At 46.5% G+C, this 15,207-nt stretch overlaps 3 protein-coding genes across 3 annotated transcripts; 2 read left to right on the top strand and 1 right to left on the bottom strand.

Annotated features, from left to right (window-relative positions):
* Positions 4,278–6,287, top strand: LOC8080572 (xyloglucan galactosyltransferase KATAMARI1 homolog). Its single transcript, XM_002468474.2, has 2 exons — positions 4,278–4,524; positions 4,635–6,287. Exons 1-2 carry the CDS (start codon positions 4,489–4,491, stop codon positions 6,159–6,161), a joined length of 1,563 nt encoding a protein of 520 aa, XP_002468519.2. The 5' UTR covers positions 4,278–4,488; the 3' UTR covers positions 6,162–6,287.
* On the top strand, positions 6,759–9,042 carry LOC8085493 (xyloglucan galactosyltransferase KATAMARI1 homolog). Its single transcript, XM_002468473.2, has one exon. The coding sequence runs from the start codon at positions 7,175–7,177 to the stop codon at positions 8,813–8,815; it is 1,641 nt and encodes a 546-aa protein (XP_002468518.2). The 5' UTR covers positions 6,759–7,174; the 3' UTR covers positions 8,816–9,042.
* Positions 8,933–13,225, bottom strand: LOC8080571. Its single transcript, XM_002465822.2, has 7 exons — positions 13,052–13,225; positions 12,576–12,742; positions 11,830–11,920; positions 11,059–11,260; positions 9,623–9,694; positions 9,442–9,503; positions 8,933–9,129 (listed from the first exon to the last, which is right to left on the bottom strand). Exons 1-7 carry the CDS (start codon positions 13,223–13,225, stop codon positions 9,124–9,126), a joined length of 774 nt encoding a protein of 257 aa, XP_002465867.2. The 3' UTR covers positions 8,933–9,123.

The following is a 15,207-nucleotide window of genomic DNA, read 5'->3' as shown; positions in this document are numbered from 1 at the left end:
TCGGAAGCTTACAGTATGCTCAAGTCTGTACGTGCCCTGACTTAGTGTTTGTTACCGGGTTACTTGGCAGATTTCAAAGCAATCCAGGACAGGAACACTGGAAATTGGTAAAGAAAGTCTTGCGTTATTTGCAAGGGACAAAAGGCCTCATGCTGACGTATAGAAGATCAGAATCCTTGCACATAGAAGGATACTCGAATTCTGATTATGCGGGAGATGATAGAAAATCCACGTCTGGATATGTCTTCACTCTCGCAGGGGGAGCTATTTCATGGAAAAGCTCAAAACAAACCGTCACTACATCGTCCACAATGTATGCCGAGTTTGTAGCTTGTTATGAGGCAACGGGGCAGGTGAACTGGTTAAATAAGTTCCTACCCGGTTTAAAGGTGGTCGACAGCATAGATAAACCACTAAAGTTATACTGTGATAATAATCCAGCAGTACAGTATGCTCACAACAATAGGTCAAGTGGTGTTGCCAAACACATTGACATAAAGTATTATGTTGTGAAGGATAAAGTTCGGGATCAAATCATAAGTCTTGAGCACATAAGGACTGAAAAGATGCTCGTGGATCCGCTTACAAAAGTCTTACCACCCAATGTGTTTAGAGAACACGTAGCCGGCATGGGTTTAAGGGAAAGCCTATGATTTCTGAACTATAAATGGCCCAAAGTTAAAGTTACTGTTTCAGATCAGAGACCTGCATTGTAGTTGCCAAATCTATCGGCGATAGACCGTGACGATGAAGCATGCTCTATGCACTCATCTGTGATGGAACGAGTAAAAAGTAAAGTGTTAAAAGTTAAAGGTTAAAGGTTAAAGAAAGGTTGAGATCAAGGGGGAGAATGTTGGAATGATCTCCCACCGATTAGGCCCAAAAGCCTAATCGGGCCTTGACCTGCGCCCTGATCGGGGGCGCCCAGCCCATCTATGGCTGGAGGGCCCCTGTCACACTGCGCTATAAATACAAGGTGGGGGCCGCCGGCTCTCAGTACGAGGTTCACCGTGAGCCGCCACTCCCCACCGAAACCCTAATCCCGATCTAGAGAGGGGCGCAGCCAGTGACGGGAAGTCCCCAGCGCCGCCACTGCACTGCACCACCGAACCTTCTCCGCCGGTCGCCACTGCACCACCGAGTCTTCCCCACCCGTCGCTGCCTAGCGCAGATCCCACCGAAGACATGGCGGGCTCCGGATCCGGATCTTCCACCGCGCCCGCTCCTACCTCCTCCGATGGTATGAATCGTATTCTCCCATTCCCGAATCCTATAGATCTTGTACTATGACACTTGTTTATCCCGAATTGAAAGCTTGTACCCCATCTAGACTCACCACTAGCCGATCCTAGTACTAACAATTACTACAGATGACTTCATTACCATCTAGTAAAATAATTGAAGTGGTTCCAATAGTCCAAGTGCCTCATTTGCTGCTTTTATTTGCTGAATAAAATGCTCGAGGATGTGACCAATATTCATTAGTGCCCACCTGATCATGTTCTTATACTCCCTCCATCCAAAAAAAATCAATTTTTATAATCTGTGTCAGTTAAATTTTTAAAAATTTGACTAACTTTATATAAAAGAGTAACAACATCTATGACATAAAATGCACATCTTATAAAAATATATTTTATAATGAATCTAATGATACTAATTTGATACCATCAATCTTAGCATTTGTTTCTAGAAATTTGGTCAAAGTTTAAAATTTTTTACTTAGAATAACTTTAAAAAATAATTTTTTTAGACAGAGGGAGAATATAGCCATCACCTCCGACAGATATACATTGCATGGAACAAATCCTTATTGCATTTATTAGGAAAAACTAGATTATCTTCCATTAACCGACACTATTTTTGTTAGATGAAAAAGGATTTATTGATCTCAAACATTTATATCAGGCTGATACAATTTAGTTGAGACGATTCCAGCGACGGTCCCCAGGGACTGGCAACCCTAGGCGCTTGCTCGAGCTCTGGCGCCAATGAACACTTAGCCCTTCGTTTGCTACTGGACGGCTCTACATAGCAGAGATACACACAATTCAAAATATCTCTACTTCTCTAAACTTGCATTCCTGAGTTTCTCCTCTTTTGCGTCGGATAAGTCTTGTTGAGTACTCCCGTACTCAGGGTTTGTTAACCCCTGTTGCCGGTACTAACTTATACTGCTAATGGAGATCATGTCAGTGGGCGCGATATGATTTGTCCATCTCTTCTACATGAGATGCCTCACCTAAGTTGCTTCCGCTACTCTACGGACCTTTTAGGAACTTAGTTAAGTTCATATTCTATCATATTTTATAAATTGAGTTATAAATCTTCCGCACTCTGATGTAAATTATTTCTGTAACAAATGTTGTAATGTTGTGGTAACTTCATGTTGATCCTGAATGAGTTATAAAATGTGCCATTTCTAGTGTGTGGCTGCAGCTCTAATTATTGCCTTTTGGTCTCATTTGTTACAACCCAAAACTTGAGGGACTCTTTAGAAAAAACCTCCCAACCAGCCCGAAGGAGCAGCATCCCTTCTCCTGTACGTGCTTCTTCTTCCTGCTCTTGAGAAAACAGAGTGAGAGTGAGAGCTAGGGTTAGGGAGATTGAGAGGGAGAGATGGAACTTTTATCCACCACCATAAGAGAGAGATTTTATGGAGAGAGTTGGAGTCTCCTCTCATTTTTTAGCTCTCACCTCGTGTATTGCTTCATCTCAATAGTTGATTTGCCTCACTGTCCCTCATGGAGGTTTCCATGTAAATCTTGATATCCTCTCTTGATTAAGTCACCATCTTGCTTGCTATTGCTCCATATGTGTTGAATAAGTCACCATCAACATGATACATTTGAATTGAGACGACTCCAAACAGGAGACCTAGAGCTCGGAAGCCTAGGCATCTGCCTGAGCTTCGGCGTCAGCGCACACTTAGTCTTTCGTCGTAACACCCTTGGGGCGTCTGCAATAGTGTGTTGAAATCGCTAGCTGATGTGGTGTTCAAATAAAATAAAAAATGAAACTTAATCTGCATGCCATGGAAGCATGTGAGCAGCAGAGACACAACTCTCATCAAAACAAGTGCGGGACTAGCGCTTGCTTCATCGCTAGCGAGTCATGTTTTCATGCTCTCTCTCAGCTAGCTCGGACCGATTCACACAGATGTTGGCGACTTCGATAGCCCATTGGGCACGCCCTTCGTAATCACATGCATCTATTGCTATCTTAAGTCTCACCCCGACTCCATTTTTAGTCCTAGGTGGCCGAGTTCGCTACTAGATGACTCTACATAGCTAAGATGCACACAATTTAAAATATCTCTACTTTTCTACTCTATTTCTAATCTAATCCTACAAAGAAAGGGAAGGATTTGTCTAGCCGACAATGGTGAAGCAAGGGGCGACACTCGTGGTGAGGTTGGAGTTCACAATATCCCATATATCAGGTCGAGGACAACGTAAGAGCAAGACTAATAATACGTCAGTTGTTGGTTGTAAGTTTTCTTTACAGCCTTCTTGCAGCTCACTTATATAATAGTTAACTCATCATTATTAATACATGATCCACTTATCTCACAAACTTTTTTGGTTATTGTGTCTGAGCCGACTGACTGTAAGCTTACAGTCCACTTCTATTTTTTCTTCTTTTTTATCTCTTCTACTTCAATATTTAGCTGACTTACAGTCTGCTATAATACTTCAGAGGAAGATACACGGAGGCAACGGTTTCCTTAGCCAAGAAAAACGTTCGAGGTTTATCGTTTTGGATGTGTTTGTTAGTGAAGGATGACAAATTTAGTGGTCGTGACTTTTTCCTATCCGTGTGTTCTTGTATCAGCGAATAAGCTGACAAAAAAGTAAAACGTGGTTGTGTGTGATCTCAAATGCTGAATTTTTTATATTTTCTAAAAAAATCTTATAAAGTTGGAAACTATTTACCTTTTTAATTAAAAAAGAATTAGTCGGAGGCTACTACCCACTCCCAGCTAGCTGGCTTCCAACTGTACAACTCACTTACAGTCACGTATTCCGAAGATGGAAGGGTGTTTAGGCTTTGGTAATCAGCGATCACCTCTGAATCATGGGACGCATTAACCTGAGCTTCCTCTCCCAGCGTCTCGTGCCTGATGTGCTGCGTGGCTTGCCAGTTGCTCGATGCGTATAGCACAATATACAATTATAGGAGCTCTCAGCACGAGACATTTTGTTTACGCAAACCGTTGTCATAAAACTACTAGTAATTTTTTTCAGGCTTTGGGTCATTTTGACTAGATCCTTTGGGTACGTGCGTTGAGCTGAACAATGGCTAAGAAAAATGGATGAAGGGTAGGTAGCGTCCACGGGGCACTGTAGTTCACCACTCGCGTGCCCCGTACTATGTCCGTATAGAGTACTACAGACTAGATCTTGCTTGCTTCGTCTTCTACCTCCAGAATTAAATGACTCGGTCCACGGCTATATATGTTCTTCACTGTTCTAGCTACACTCCATCATGCACCTTAACTTGGCGAACTCCATCATACAACTGGTGAGGGCACCTATGCATTTCTACCGTCCAATCTAGCTAGCTTCAATTTCCTTCCTTTATGCATATCCCTTGATCTGATGCTTCGAGTCTCGTGGTTCTTGATTCCTCAGCTGACCAAATCGTCACGGAAAGCTCACAGCCGAGCTCGGTCGCGCCGGGCTGTCGAAGCGAAGGGAATGGAGAAGGCGGCGGCGAACGCGTTGCCGCCACTGCGGTTCCTCGCCGTTCTCGCAGTGACAGCGTGGACCTTCTTCCTCTACTTCCACTTCTCCGTGATCAGCGGCACGGTGGAGGTGAGCCACGGCGATGACGACGGCGCCGACCGGTGCCGGGGGCGGTACATCTACATGCACGACCTGCCGCCGCGCTTCAACGCTGACATCATCAGCAACTGCCGCAAGACCGAGGACCACTGGGGGGACATGTGCGGCGCCCTCAGCAACGCTGGCCTCGGCAGGCCGCTGGCCGACCGCACCGACGGCGTGCTCAAGAGCGAGGCCGGGTGGTACGCCACGCACCAGTTCGCGCTGGACTCCATCTTCCACAACCGGATGAAGCAGTACGAGTGCCTGACCAACCACTCCGCCGTGGCTGCCGCCGTGTTCGTCCCGTTCTACGCCGGCTTCGACTTCGTCCGCTACCACTGGGGATACGACAACGCCGCCAGGGACGCCGCGTCGGTGGATCTGACGAAATGGCTCATGGCGCGGCCCGAGTGGCGGCGCATGGGAGGCCGCGACCACTTCCTCGTCGCCGGCCGGACGGGGTGGGACTTCCGGAGGAGCAACAACGTGAACCCGGACTGGGGCACTGACCTCCTCGTCATGCCTGCCGGCCGGAACATGTCGGTGCTCGTGCTGGAGTCGGCGATGCTGCACGGCAACGACTACCCCGTTCCTTACCCGACCTACTTCCACCCCAGGTCGGACGCCGACGTGCTCCGGTGGCAGGACCGTGTGCGCGGCCAGCACCGGACGTGGCTCATGGCGTTCGTGGGCGCGCCGCGGCCGGACGTCCCCATCAACATCCGCGTCCGCGACCACGTGATCGCGCAGTGCAAGGCGTCCAGCGCCTGCACCATGCTGGGTTGCGCGCGCGCCACCGGCAGCACCCAGTGCCACACCCCGGGCAACATCATGCGGCTGTTCCAGAAGACTACTTTCTGCCTGCAGCCGCCCGGCGACACCTGCACGCGGCGGTCGGCGTTCGACTCCATGGTGGCCGGATGCATCCCGGTGTTCTTCCACCCCGGGTCGGCGTACAAGCAGTACCGGTGGCACCTCCCCATGGACGACCACCTCAGGTACTCGGTGTACATCCCGGACGCCGACGTGCGGGAGCGCAACGTGAGCATCGAGGCCGTGCTCCGGGCGATCCCTCCGGCCACGGTGGAGCGGATGCGGGAGGAGGTGATCAGGCTCATCCCGAGGGTCCTGTACGCCGACCCCAGGTCGAAGCTGGAGACTGTCAAGGACGCGGTGGACGTCGCCGTCGAGGGGATCCTCGACACGGTGGCGCGGATCAATAACGGCGAGTACGTCGACAGCGGCGGGCCGGTCACCGAGGACCCTCCGAACCTTTTCGCCTCCACGGAGTCCAGATTCCGGCCGGTGCAATCGGTGCAAGCCGATCAGTAGTTCTGTCGGCGTGGCCAGAAAAGGAAGTGCAGAATAGTCGATTATTTGCAATGGCACATCTTTGTCCTGTAATTCAAACATGTGATTCATACAGTATTCGTTACACGAGGTTTACAAGGGACTGTACATTTTGGGTCTGCTGTTGTACAGATTCTGTTCTTCACCTTATTGTGCTCTGCTGAGTTGTTTACCAGTCAACAAATTGAGCACTGATCTATCAAATTTTTGGTCTGCAAAGCAACTCAAAACACACTGGCAAAAACTGTACCGAATCACGGTCTTTAAACTCTGAGAATGAGAACTTGAGAGTTCAGAGTTTAGACCACAGAAAATGCGCCTGATTTGGTTACCAGGCCTTCAGGAGCAAGCGAAGCAAATGCTTCAGCTGCACGGTGAAATCCCCATTTCCGGCGCCCATGCCCCCTCCTTCGGCCTGCGGGGTTTCCTACTTTTTCACGTCTTGGGTCTTCACGCCCGGCCCTGGCCACAGCACGCGCTCGCGAGATGCGAAGAAAGAAGGCGTCTCTCTTCGAGCGGCGATCCAACGTTCCCCCGCACCCGCCCCTAGGAGGTCAGTACTGAACAGGGGTGATTAATGCCCGCCATTACTGCTCTTGATCTACGATCCGCTAATGAAAATTTTTAACCCCGTGTCAACTCCTCAAGGACTGCGCGACCCATGTGCAGTGCTCGAGAGTCGCGGTGCTGACTCTGGCCCGCGAGTCAGTCCAGTCTCCAGTCCCTGGCCGCGATGAGCCCCCGCGCATGCGACGCCGACGCGCGCATCTCCCCGGTCAATTCCTCTGCTGCCGCAGAGGCACGCGGCCGAATTCGCCATCCGTGCATGCTCTGCTCCATCAGATTCAGATCACGACCTTGTGTTGCGTTAGATCTGTCGGCGGAGAATAACCCCTCTTCTCCCCTCTCGTTCTCGATCGGGGATCCGATGCCTCGTCACTCGTGCTCTTCCAGCTTCCTGTTCCTCACGCTCACGACGCCCGCCTGCATGAGAAATGAGATTCTCGCGACTGCCGTCTCCGAAGCCAGAACATACTAAATCTCAAGCCTACACTGCGCTCCAAGGCCTGAGGCGGCGCAGTAGTGCCAGCATGGAGAGGACCGGCGCGCGCAGCGGCAAGCGGTGGCTGCCGGGCCTCCTGCTCCTCGCCGCCACGTCCTGGCTTCTCGTCATCTACTTCCATCTCGCCGTGCTCCGCGGCCCGCCGGTCGTGAGCGCGCCGCGCTGGTCCCTCGCCGAGGTCGCGTCAGACGGCGGCGGCGGCGGGGACGGGCAGCGTTTCCTGCTTCAGCAGGAGGAGCGGCTCAGCAAGTTGATGAAGGCCCCGCCCGCCGCCACGGGCAACGCGCTCTCGGCGGCACGGGACGAGCGGCGACGTCGCGACGACGAATGCCGGGGGCGGTACGTGTACATCCACGACCTCCCGCCGCGGTTCAACGCGGACATCCTCGCCAACTGCCGCAACTGGTACCCGTGGATGGACATGTGCGTGTACCTCGACAACGGCGGGCTCGGCCGGCCGGTGGACAACGCGGACGGCGTGTTCGCCGACGAAGGATGGTACGCCACGGACCACTTCGGCCTGGACGTCATCTTCCACAGGCGGATGAAGCAGTACGACTGCCTCACTTCCGACTCCTCCCGCGCCGCCGCCGTCTTCGTGCCATTCTACGCCGGCTTCGACGTCGTGCAGCACCTGTGGGGCGTCAACTCCACGGCGCGGGAGAAGGACGCGCTGTCGCTCGACCTCGTGGACTGGCTCACGCGCCGGCCCGAGTGGCGCGCCATGGGCGGCCGCGACCACTTCTTCCTGTCCGGGAGGACGGCGTACGATCACCAGAGGGAGACGGACTCCGAGTGGGGGAACAAGCTCCTCCGCCTGCCGGCGGTGCAGAACATGACGGTGCTCTTCGTCGAGAAGCTCCCGTGGATGAGCTTCGACTTCGCCATACCGTACCCGACCTACTTCCACCCGGCCAGGGACGCGCAGGTCGTCGAGTGGCAGCGGCGGATGCGCGCCATGAAGCGCGACTGGCTATTCACCTTCGCCGGCGGCGCGCGGGACGACCCGGACTCCATCCGGCACCAGCTCATCAAGCAGTGCGGCTCGTCGAGCTTCTGCAAGCTGGTCCAGTGCGGGAGGAACGAGAGGAACTGCCTCGTCCCGAGCACCTTCATGCGCGTGTTCCAGGGCACGCGCTTCTGCCTGCAGCCGAAGGGAGACACCATGACGCGACGGTCGGCGTTCGACGCCATCATGGCCGGCTGCGTGCCCGTCTTCTTCCACCCGGACTCTGCGTATACGCAGTACAGGTGGCACCTCCCGGAGGCGCACGACACCTACTCGGTGCTCATCCCGGAGGCGGACGTGCGCGCCGGCAATGTCAGCATCGAGGAGACGCTCCGCAGGATCCCGCCGGACGTGGCGGAGCAGATGACGGAGACCGTCATCGGGCTGATACCGAGGCTGGTGTACGCGGACCCGAGATCCAAGCTGGAGACGCTCAAGGACGCCGTCGACGTGACGGTGGAGGCGGTCATCGGGAGGGTCAACAAGCTGAGGGAGGAGATGGCCCGTGGGCAAGGGCATCTGCTGCAAAAGCAAAGCGGGAACGCTGGTGTTCAGCAAACCTAGCTAGGTTGGTCAGATAGTTAGATTATGAGTATAATTAGCCCGTGGCAATGCTGGTTTCTGGGCTTCGGAAAAAAAAAGGACGATTAGATATCATTCTTGTAGTGATGAGATGTCATCTAAACAAAAATAGTGACATGTACAATATTAATGAAGAAAGACGATTAGACTTTCACCGGACGAAACCAATCCAGTGTTTCAATGCGTTGGACACTTGGTATAGCTCGCAATCCTATCTGCCCTTTTTCTTGACATGCACTTGATTCACCATATACATGATCGTCAAAGTTGTCTTCATTGATAACCCGAAATCACATCTACAGTTCCACAGTTTTCTCAGTAAAAGAAAAAATTGCAGCAGTGAAAAAGATCAACATTTTCCCACGTCTATAGCAGAAGTATAAACAGTTTTGGAGACATGGTTTATGCTTCTGCAAGCCACAAATATAGCAATACCGAGCAGTAAACTAAGAATCCTATTTTCTATCTACAGTGACCGTAGTAGTGCTCATTAGCTAAGGATCGTGATAGCCAAACACAAATTCTCCTGGGTATGGATGCAGCACATCGGAGCTAAGATAGCACATTTCACAGACTTTATCTACATTGTTGTGTCCACATGCAAATACCTTCCTTATGCCAGGATGTGGAGCAATTAACCGTCGGTGGCATGTCTTACAAACGGAATCCACTGCAAAAACATAGGAAGCCAGGCAACAAATTGGGATGAGGTAATTGAACGGTCGTGCAATGCAACAGAGGTGTGTGTGTGGGTGTGGGTGTGTGTGTGGGGGGGGGGGGGGGGCATACATTTGCCACTACGACGTGTAGACCACCAAAGAGGGAAACCCAACACACTGTAGGCTTCAGTGACTGGTTCATCTGAAAACACAAGAAACAAAAGGCAACATTATATTAATCTCTGCTGAAAGCATGAGACCATGTTATAGCAATGGAACTAATCAGGTTTCTTCATATATGGAGAATTGCAAACAGATCACAGTTGTAGCAACAATTGCAATAGCGAAGACACCACACAAACGAGGAACCACATAGCCACAAGGTCAGAATTGTATTACTTTGTCCTGGTCTAGAAAAATGCCAGGAACCTCTTAATTTATTTGTTGGCCCAACATAAAAAAAGGAAAATCCGGAGTACCATAAGATGTCCTTATCCTAGATCATGGCCCCCAGCGGCCCAGTCCAAGCCATCAAAGCATAACACAATACCAATCTCTAAAGTCAACAACAGGAGAAAGAAGGCAACTGAAAAATCCAATTTGTCCTCATATTAATCTGCACATAACATCGGAGATGTGTAACCAGGAATTAGTCATCTAGACCCTGGTTAGTGAAAGAGGTTGAAGAGGCACAGCCCAATCTAGATAAGACCAAGAGGAAAATCAGAAAATTGAGCTGGAGGGGGCAATCATAAAGTAGGAAATAAATACTGGACTTTGTGCAGGCAAAGAGCGGACCAGCATGGATGGATGAGTATGAGACTTGGGTTGGCTGAGGCAAGTTATGCTGCTTCTTAGAACGCAAAATCATACAGATCAAAAAATACTGCACAGTGCATTCCATTGCAGCAGTGTTTAATTCAAATATCCAGGTAATCAAGTAGTGCATCTTAGGCTAATGTTTATGGGATCAGCTAGCGAGGCAATGATCCAGAGTACAAAAGACAAATACGAATATATGAAAACAAATAAGAGCAGATCAAATTAAATGAGTTTCAAAAGAGAAAATCATTCTGGTATGATCAATATATTGTCTCAATGCGAATAAAAAAGAAGAGTTCATTGGTAGGGGGACAAGAACCATGCATATACAGTAACAGCTGTTTGAGAGATTTACAAGGTGAAAAAAGTATGATATAATCTAAATGTGGGGTGTGTGAACATAATGCAATATAATAACTATCAGTCACAGAAGAACATGGACCAAAAAGGAAGTTAAGGAAACAGTTATGCACGCTTGCTAGTAGTTTTTAACAACCGGTGTCATGAGTGCTTCTTGATAAAGTAGTATAATATACTGAGGTGAATCGTTTGCATTCAGAAGTAGGTTTTCCTATAAGGTATGGCCTTATGACGAAAATCCCATGTTTTTCCCTCTATGTATTACATTTAGAAACTAGCAGAAGAGAATCATCTTCCAGTCAACCAGTGAATATGTATGTGATATGAATGCTGTAAGAGGACTCAGAGATAAGATGCATTAAGATAGAGAGAAGTAGATCATACCCAAGGGGGTGCATGTGACGACTCCATTGAAACCATTTATATAAGCAAGCTCGAAAAAAAAGAGAGTCCGTGGAGCAGGCAGGAAGGAGAAGCAACCAGAGCGCTTCTGACAAGCAACAAAGTTGCCATGAGTCCAGCAAATGCCATTATGAATATGGAAGGATTGAGTCACCTCCCCAGAAGCAGGCTCATACTCATTTCCCTGAGTCAACCAACCATTCACGGGAAGAGGAAATTGGTATCGGTAGCAAGGTCAAAGGAAATATTATAAATAAACAAAGAAGCATGGATGATTGAGTTCACAATATCATTTACATAATGCATCAGTTCTTTTATACATGTCACTAGGCCATCAACAGGTTTCCAACACAAGTTTGAACAAAACTTCTTTCGTAGATATTCTCAGCAAAGTTTGCCAGATCTATACATTAGAGAGTAATTTTCTTGACATATCCACTGAAGTCATTTTTCATCTGTCAAACAGAAACAGTTTTGTATGATTATTATTTTTTATTGCTATGGTAAACCCAATACAAAGCAGTGATAGTCCAGCAGGGCAGTTTTTTGTCCATTCAATCTGTGTACGCAATGCAGATAGGCCCTAGGCAAGACGAAACTGATAGGATGCAGGAATGTGAGTGACAGGGAGAGAGGAAGACATGGAGCTCTTGTAATACACACACTTTCTTAGTTTCTTACAAGCATGGTTCTACCTATTTCTAAAAGCAGGAACAACCTAGAGCAAGGAATGATATAGGATAGATCACGAACCAGATGCATAGAGTTGTAGTGGCGCAGGCATTCTATCACGAGCCGGCGATCCATATCTAAGCGCTCAAGGTACCCCGGCTTCCTCCTGAAGCTTAAATATAGATAGAACAACATTGAACATACTAACATACACATGGGTGAGCACAACAAGAGCAGGAAAGTATATAATACAACATAATAAATTGTGCATTATACAAAAGGTTAAGGTATCGTCGTTTGCCTATAAAAGTCCTATCTTATTTTATTTCTTTTATTATTATTTTTGTCCTTTTTTTAACAAAACACTGCTTTTGTTTAAATTATCCAAGATGAAGAGGATAATTCAAGATAGAAACTGTAGAACCACTGAACGAAGGATATAAAAGTGAAACAGTTTCCCATAGATAGCCCGCAATGTTTAATACTGCAGAATAGCGATGATGCTGTAAAATTTACAGATAATTGAAACATCCAACTTAGAAGTTAGCAGTATAAGATACAAAGGAAAGCATGTTTTCTTACTGATTTTAGAACAGGAACAGTTTATCAAAGCATTAATCATTGTTATGTAAAAAATAAAGTATGCATATTTGTGGAGTTCAGACAAAAGTAAGACGAATCTTCGCCTATGCGGAACCCATTGAATGTAATATTGGGATTAGCGGAACGGGAATTCAATAATTAACACATCGGTGGTCAGTTTCAGATGGACTCGAGGTGGTGCGGATTGATCGAATTGGATGGACAGGGATGGAATGGGTGGTTACCTGAACGATTCATCGTCGAATTCATCTCCATCCAGCGACTGGCCGACGCGGATCCGCTTGAAATCTCGTCGAGGGAAGAGTGACCACCCCCACGCGCGGCGGCGGAGGGGCACTACCACTAGTGCTGCTGCTGGCTCAGGTGTCAGGATCAGACGATCCTCCTCGGCCTGTTTAGATGAAAATTTTTTAGTGTCACATCGGATGTGTCGGAAGGATGTCGGGAGGGTTTTTTAGAAACTAATAAAAAAACAAATTACATAGCTCGTCAGAAAACTGTAAGACAAATTTATTAAGCATAATTAATCTGTCATTAGCATATGTAGGTTACTGTAGCACTTAAGGCTAATCATGGAGTAACTAGGTTTAAAAGATTTGTCTCGTGATTCTCAACTAAACTGTGTAATTATTTTATTTTTTTATCTAAAAATTTTGGGTGGCAACTAAACAGGGCCTAATATGGCGCGGAAGCTCCTGACCTCCGTGGACGCGGCGGCCGCCTTGCTCATCTGGTTAGGGTCGTTGGTGAGCTGGCGCGGCTGAAGTTGCGGCAAAAACACCTTTGGTTGCTTCCCCTTGCCATCCCGTGCTGGTACGGCTCCGACGAGGGGAGCAGCTTCCTCCGCATGCATACTCTCTGTCGACGAGGCCATGGCCGCAGCGATCGCACGACGACGGCGTATGTGTCATGTACGCCGTCGTCGGGTAGGCTACGGCGAGAGCCCTGGTGCCCTAGTGCTCCACGGTGCGAGATGCGGCCATCCGAAAGATCCTACAAGGCTAAGAAGACCCGGTGATGGCGGCGCTCAGCACTCAGCAGTCGGCATGTTTTGAGGGAAGGAGAGGCTCCGTCGGTCCGTCCGTCAGCTAGCAACCGGACAGATTCGAATCGGATGAGAGTCGCCAGGACCGAACCCTTGTTGTCTTGTTTATTATTAGTCGCTCCGTCCCAAATTATAACACATTCGATTTTTTTATTTCAAATTTAACCACTCGTCTTATTCCAAAATTTATATAAATATAGTCAAATTTAAATTATTTTTATAGAACTTTGATTAATAAACCAAGCCATACCAAAAAAGATGATATTTTGCACAAATTTTTTAAAGTTGGTATTGAAAAAGTCAAACGTCTTATAATTTAAGATGTATTGAGTATTTACTACACCCTCCATTCCAAATTATAAATCATTTCATAAAGTCAAAATATTTTCAAGTTTGACTAACATTATATTAAAAAAATCAACATAAAATGAGTACACTATAAAAATATAATTAAAAAAGAATCTAACGATACTTAGTTGGTATCATAATAATTATTATTTTATCATATAAATTTGATCAAACTTAGGATAATTTGACTCTCCAAAATTCTTAAAATAACTTATAATTTAAGACAGAGGAAGTACTAGAAAATATGGCCGTATGTACGAGGTAATGGAAGAAAAAAAATATTTTTTAAAATTTATTATTATGTAAACCATAACTTTTTAAATTAATTTTAATTGTAAAAAGGACTTTAGTTCTTGAGCAAGATTCATTGTGAACCCATGACACAAAATTTTATAGGCTAGTATTAACTAAAATTAAAGCATATATAATATTATTATTTGTTCTTCCTCCATGAATATTTAAGAGTAAAGTCCTTCACTGGTCCCTAAATTTGTTCGGGTGTATCATTCCGGTCCCTAAACTCGTAAAACAACTGTGTAGACACCTAGGCCTTGTTTAGTTTACCCCAAAAACCAAAAACATTTCAAGATTCACATCGAATCTTGCGGCACATGTATAAAGTATTAAATATAAACGGAAATAAAAACTAATTACACAGTTTACCTGTAAATCACGAGATGAATCTTTTAAGCCTAATTAGTCTACGATTAGATAATATTTGTCAAATAAAGACAAAAATGGTACAGTACCGAAATCTAAAAAATTTTCAGAACTAATCTCGTTCGGTTGTGTCATCCTAGTTTCTAAACTTGAAAATCTCCCATGTAACTCCTTAAACTTATTCAATTGTGTCATTTCGGCCACTAAAATTGTTTTCAAGTCTCATACTCTCGTCCAGATCAAAACAGAGTGAATCTAAAATTTTGTATCAACTCATAACTTTTTTATATAAACTCAACCGAAGATAAACTTTATATCAAAATTGTAGTGAGCAACGCGATCTACAACTTTGTGCTTGAAATTTTTTTTAAGGTCCCAAAATATTTTTTATAAATTTATAGATTTTAAAATTTAATATTTAAAATTAAATTTTGTGACAATAAACGACTTCAAATAAAAAAATCAACTACAAAGTTGTAGATTGCGTTGAGGACTAAAACTTTGATCTAAAATTTGTCTTCACTCGAGTTCATATGAGAAAGTTATGAATTATTTTTTGATTTATAGTTTTTAGATCGCTTTGTTTTGACCTAGATGAGACTCAAAATCAAGTTTAGGGACCGAGATAACATAACTAGACAAATTTTAGGATTTACATGGGTGATTTCTAAGTTTAAGGACTGGAATAACACGGTTGAACAAATCTAGGGACCAAGATGACACAGAACAAACAAGTTTGAGGATCTAAATGATCGATTTGTGAGTTTAGGAACCGAGATGACACGACACGATAATAAAAGTTT

The sequence above is a fragment of the Sorghum bicolor genome, chromosome 1 (genome assembly GCF_000003195.3).
Source record: "Sorghum bicolor cultivar BTx623 chromosome 1, Sorghum_bicolor_NCBIv3, whole genome shotgun sequence".
In the NCBI taxonomy this organism is placed as follows: domain Eukaryota; kingdom Viridiplantae; phylum Streptophyta; class Magnoliopsida; order Poales; family Poaceae; genus Sorghum; species Sorghum bicolor.
This window is presented reverse-complemented; position numbering and strand designations above follow the sequence as displayed.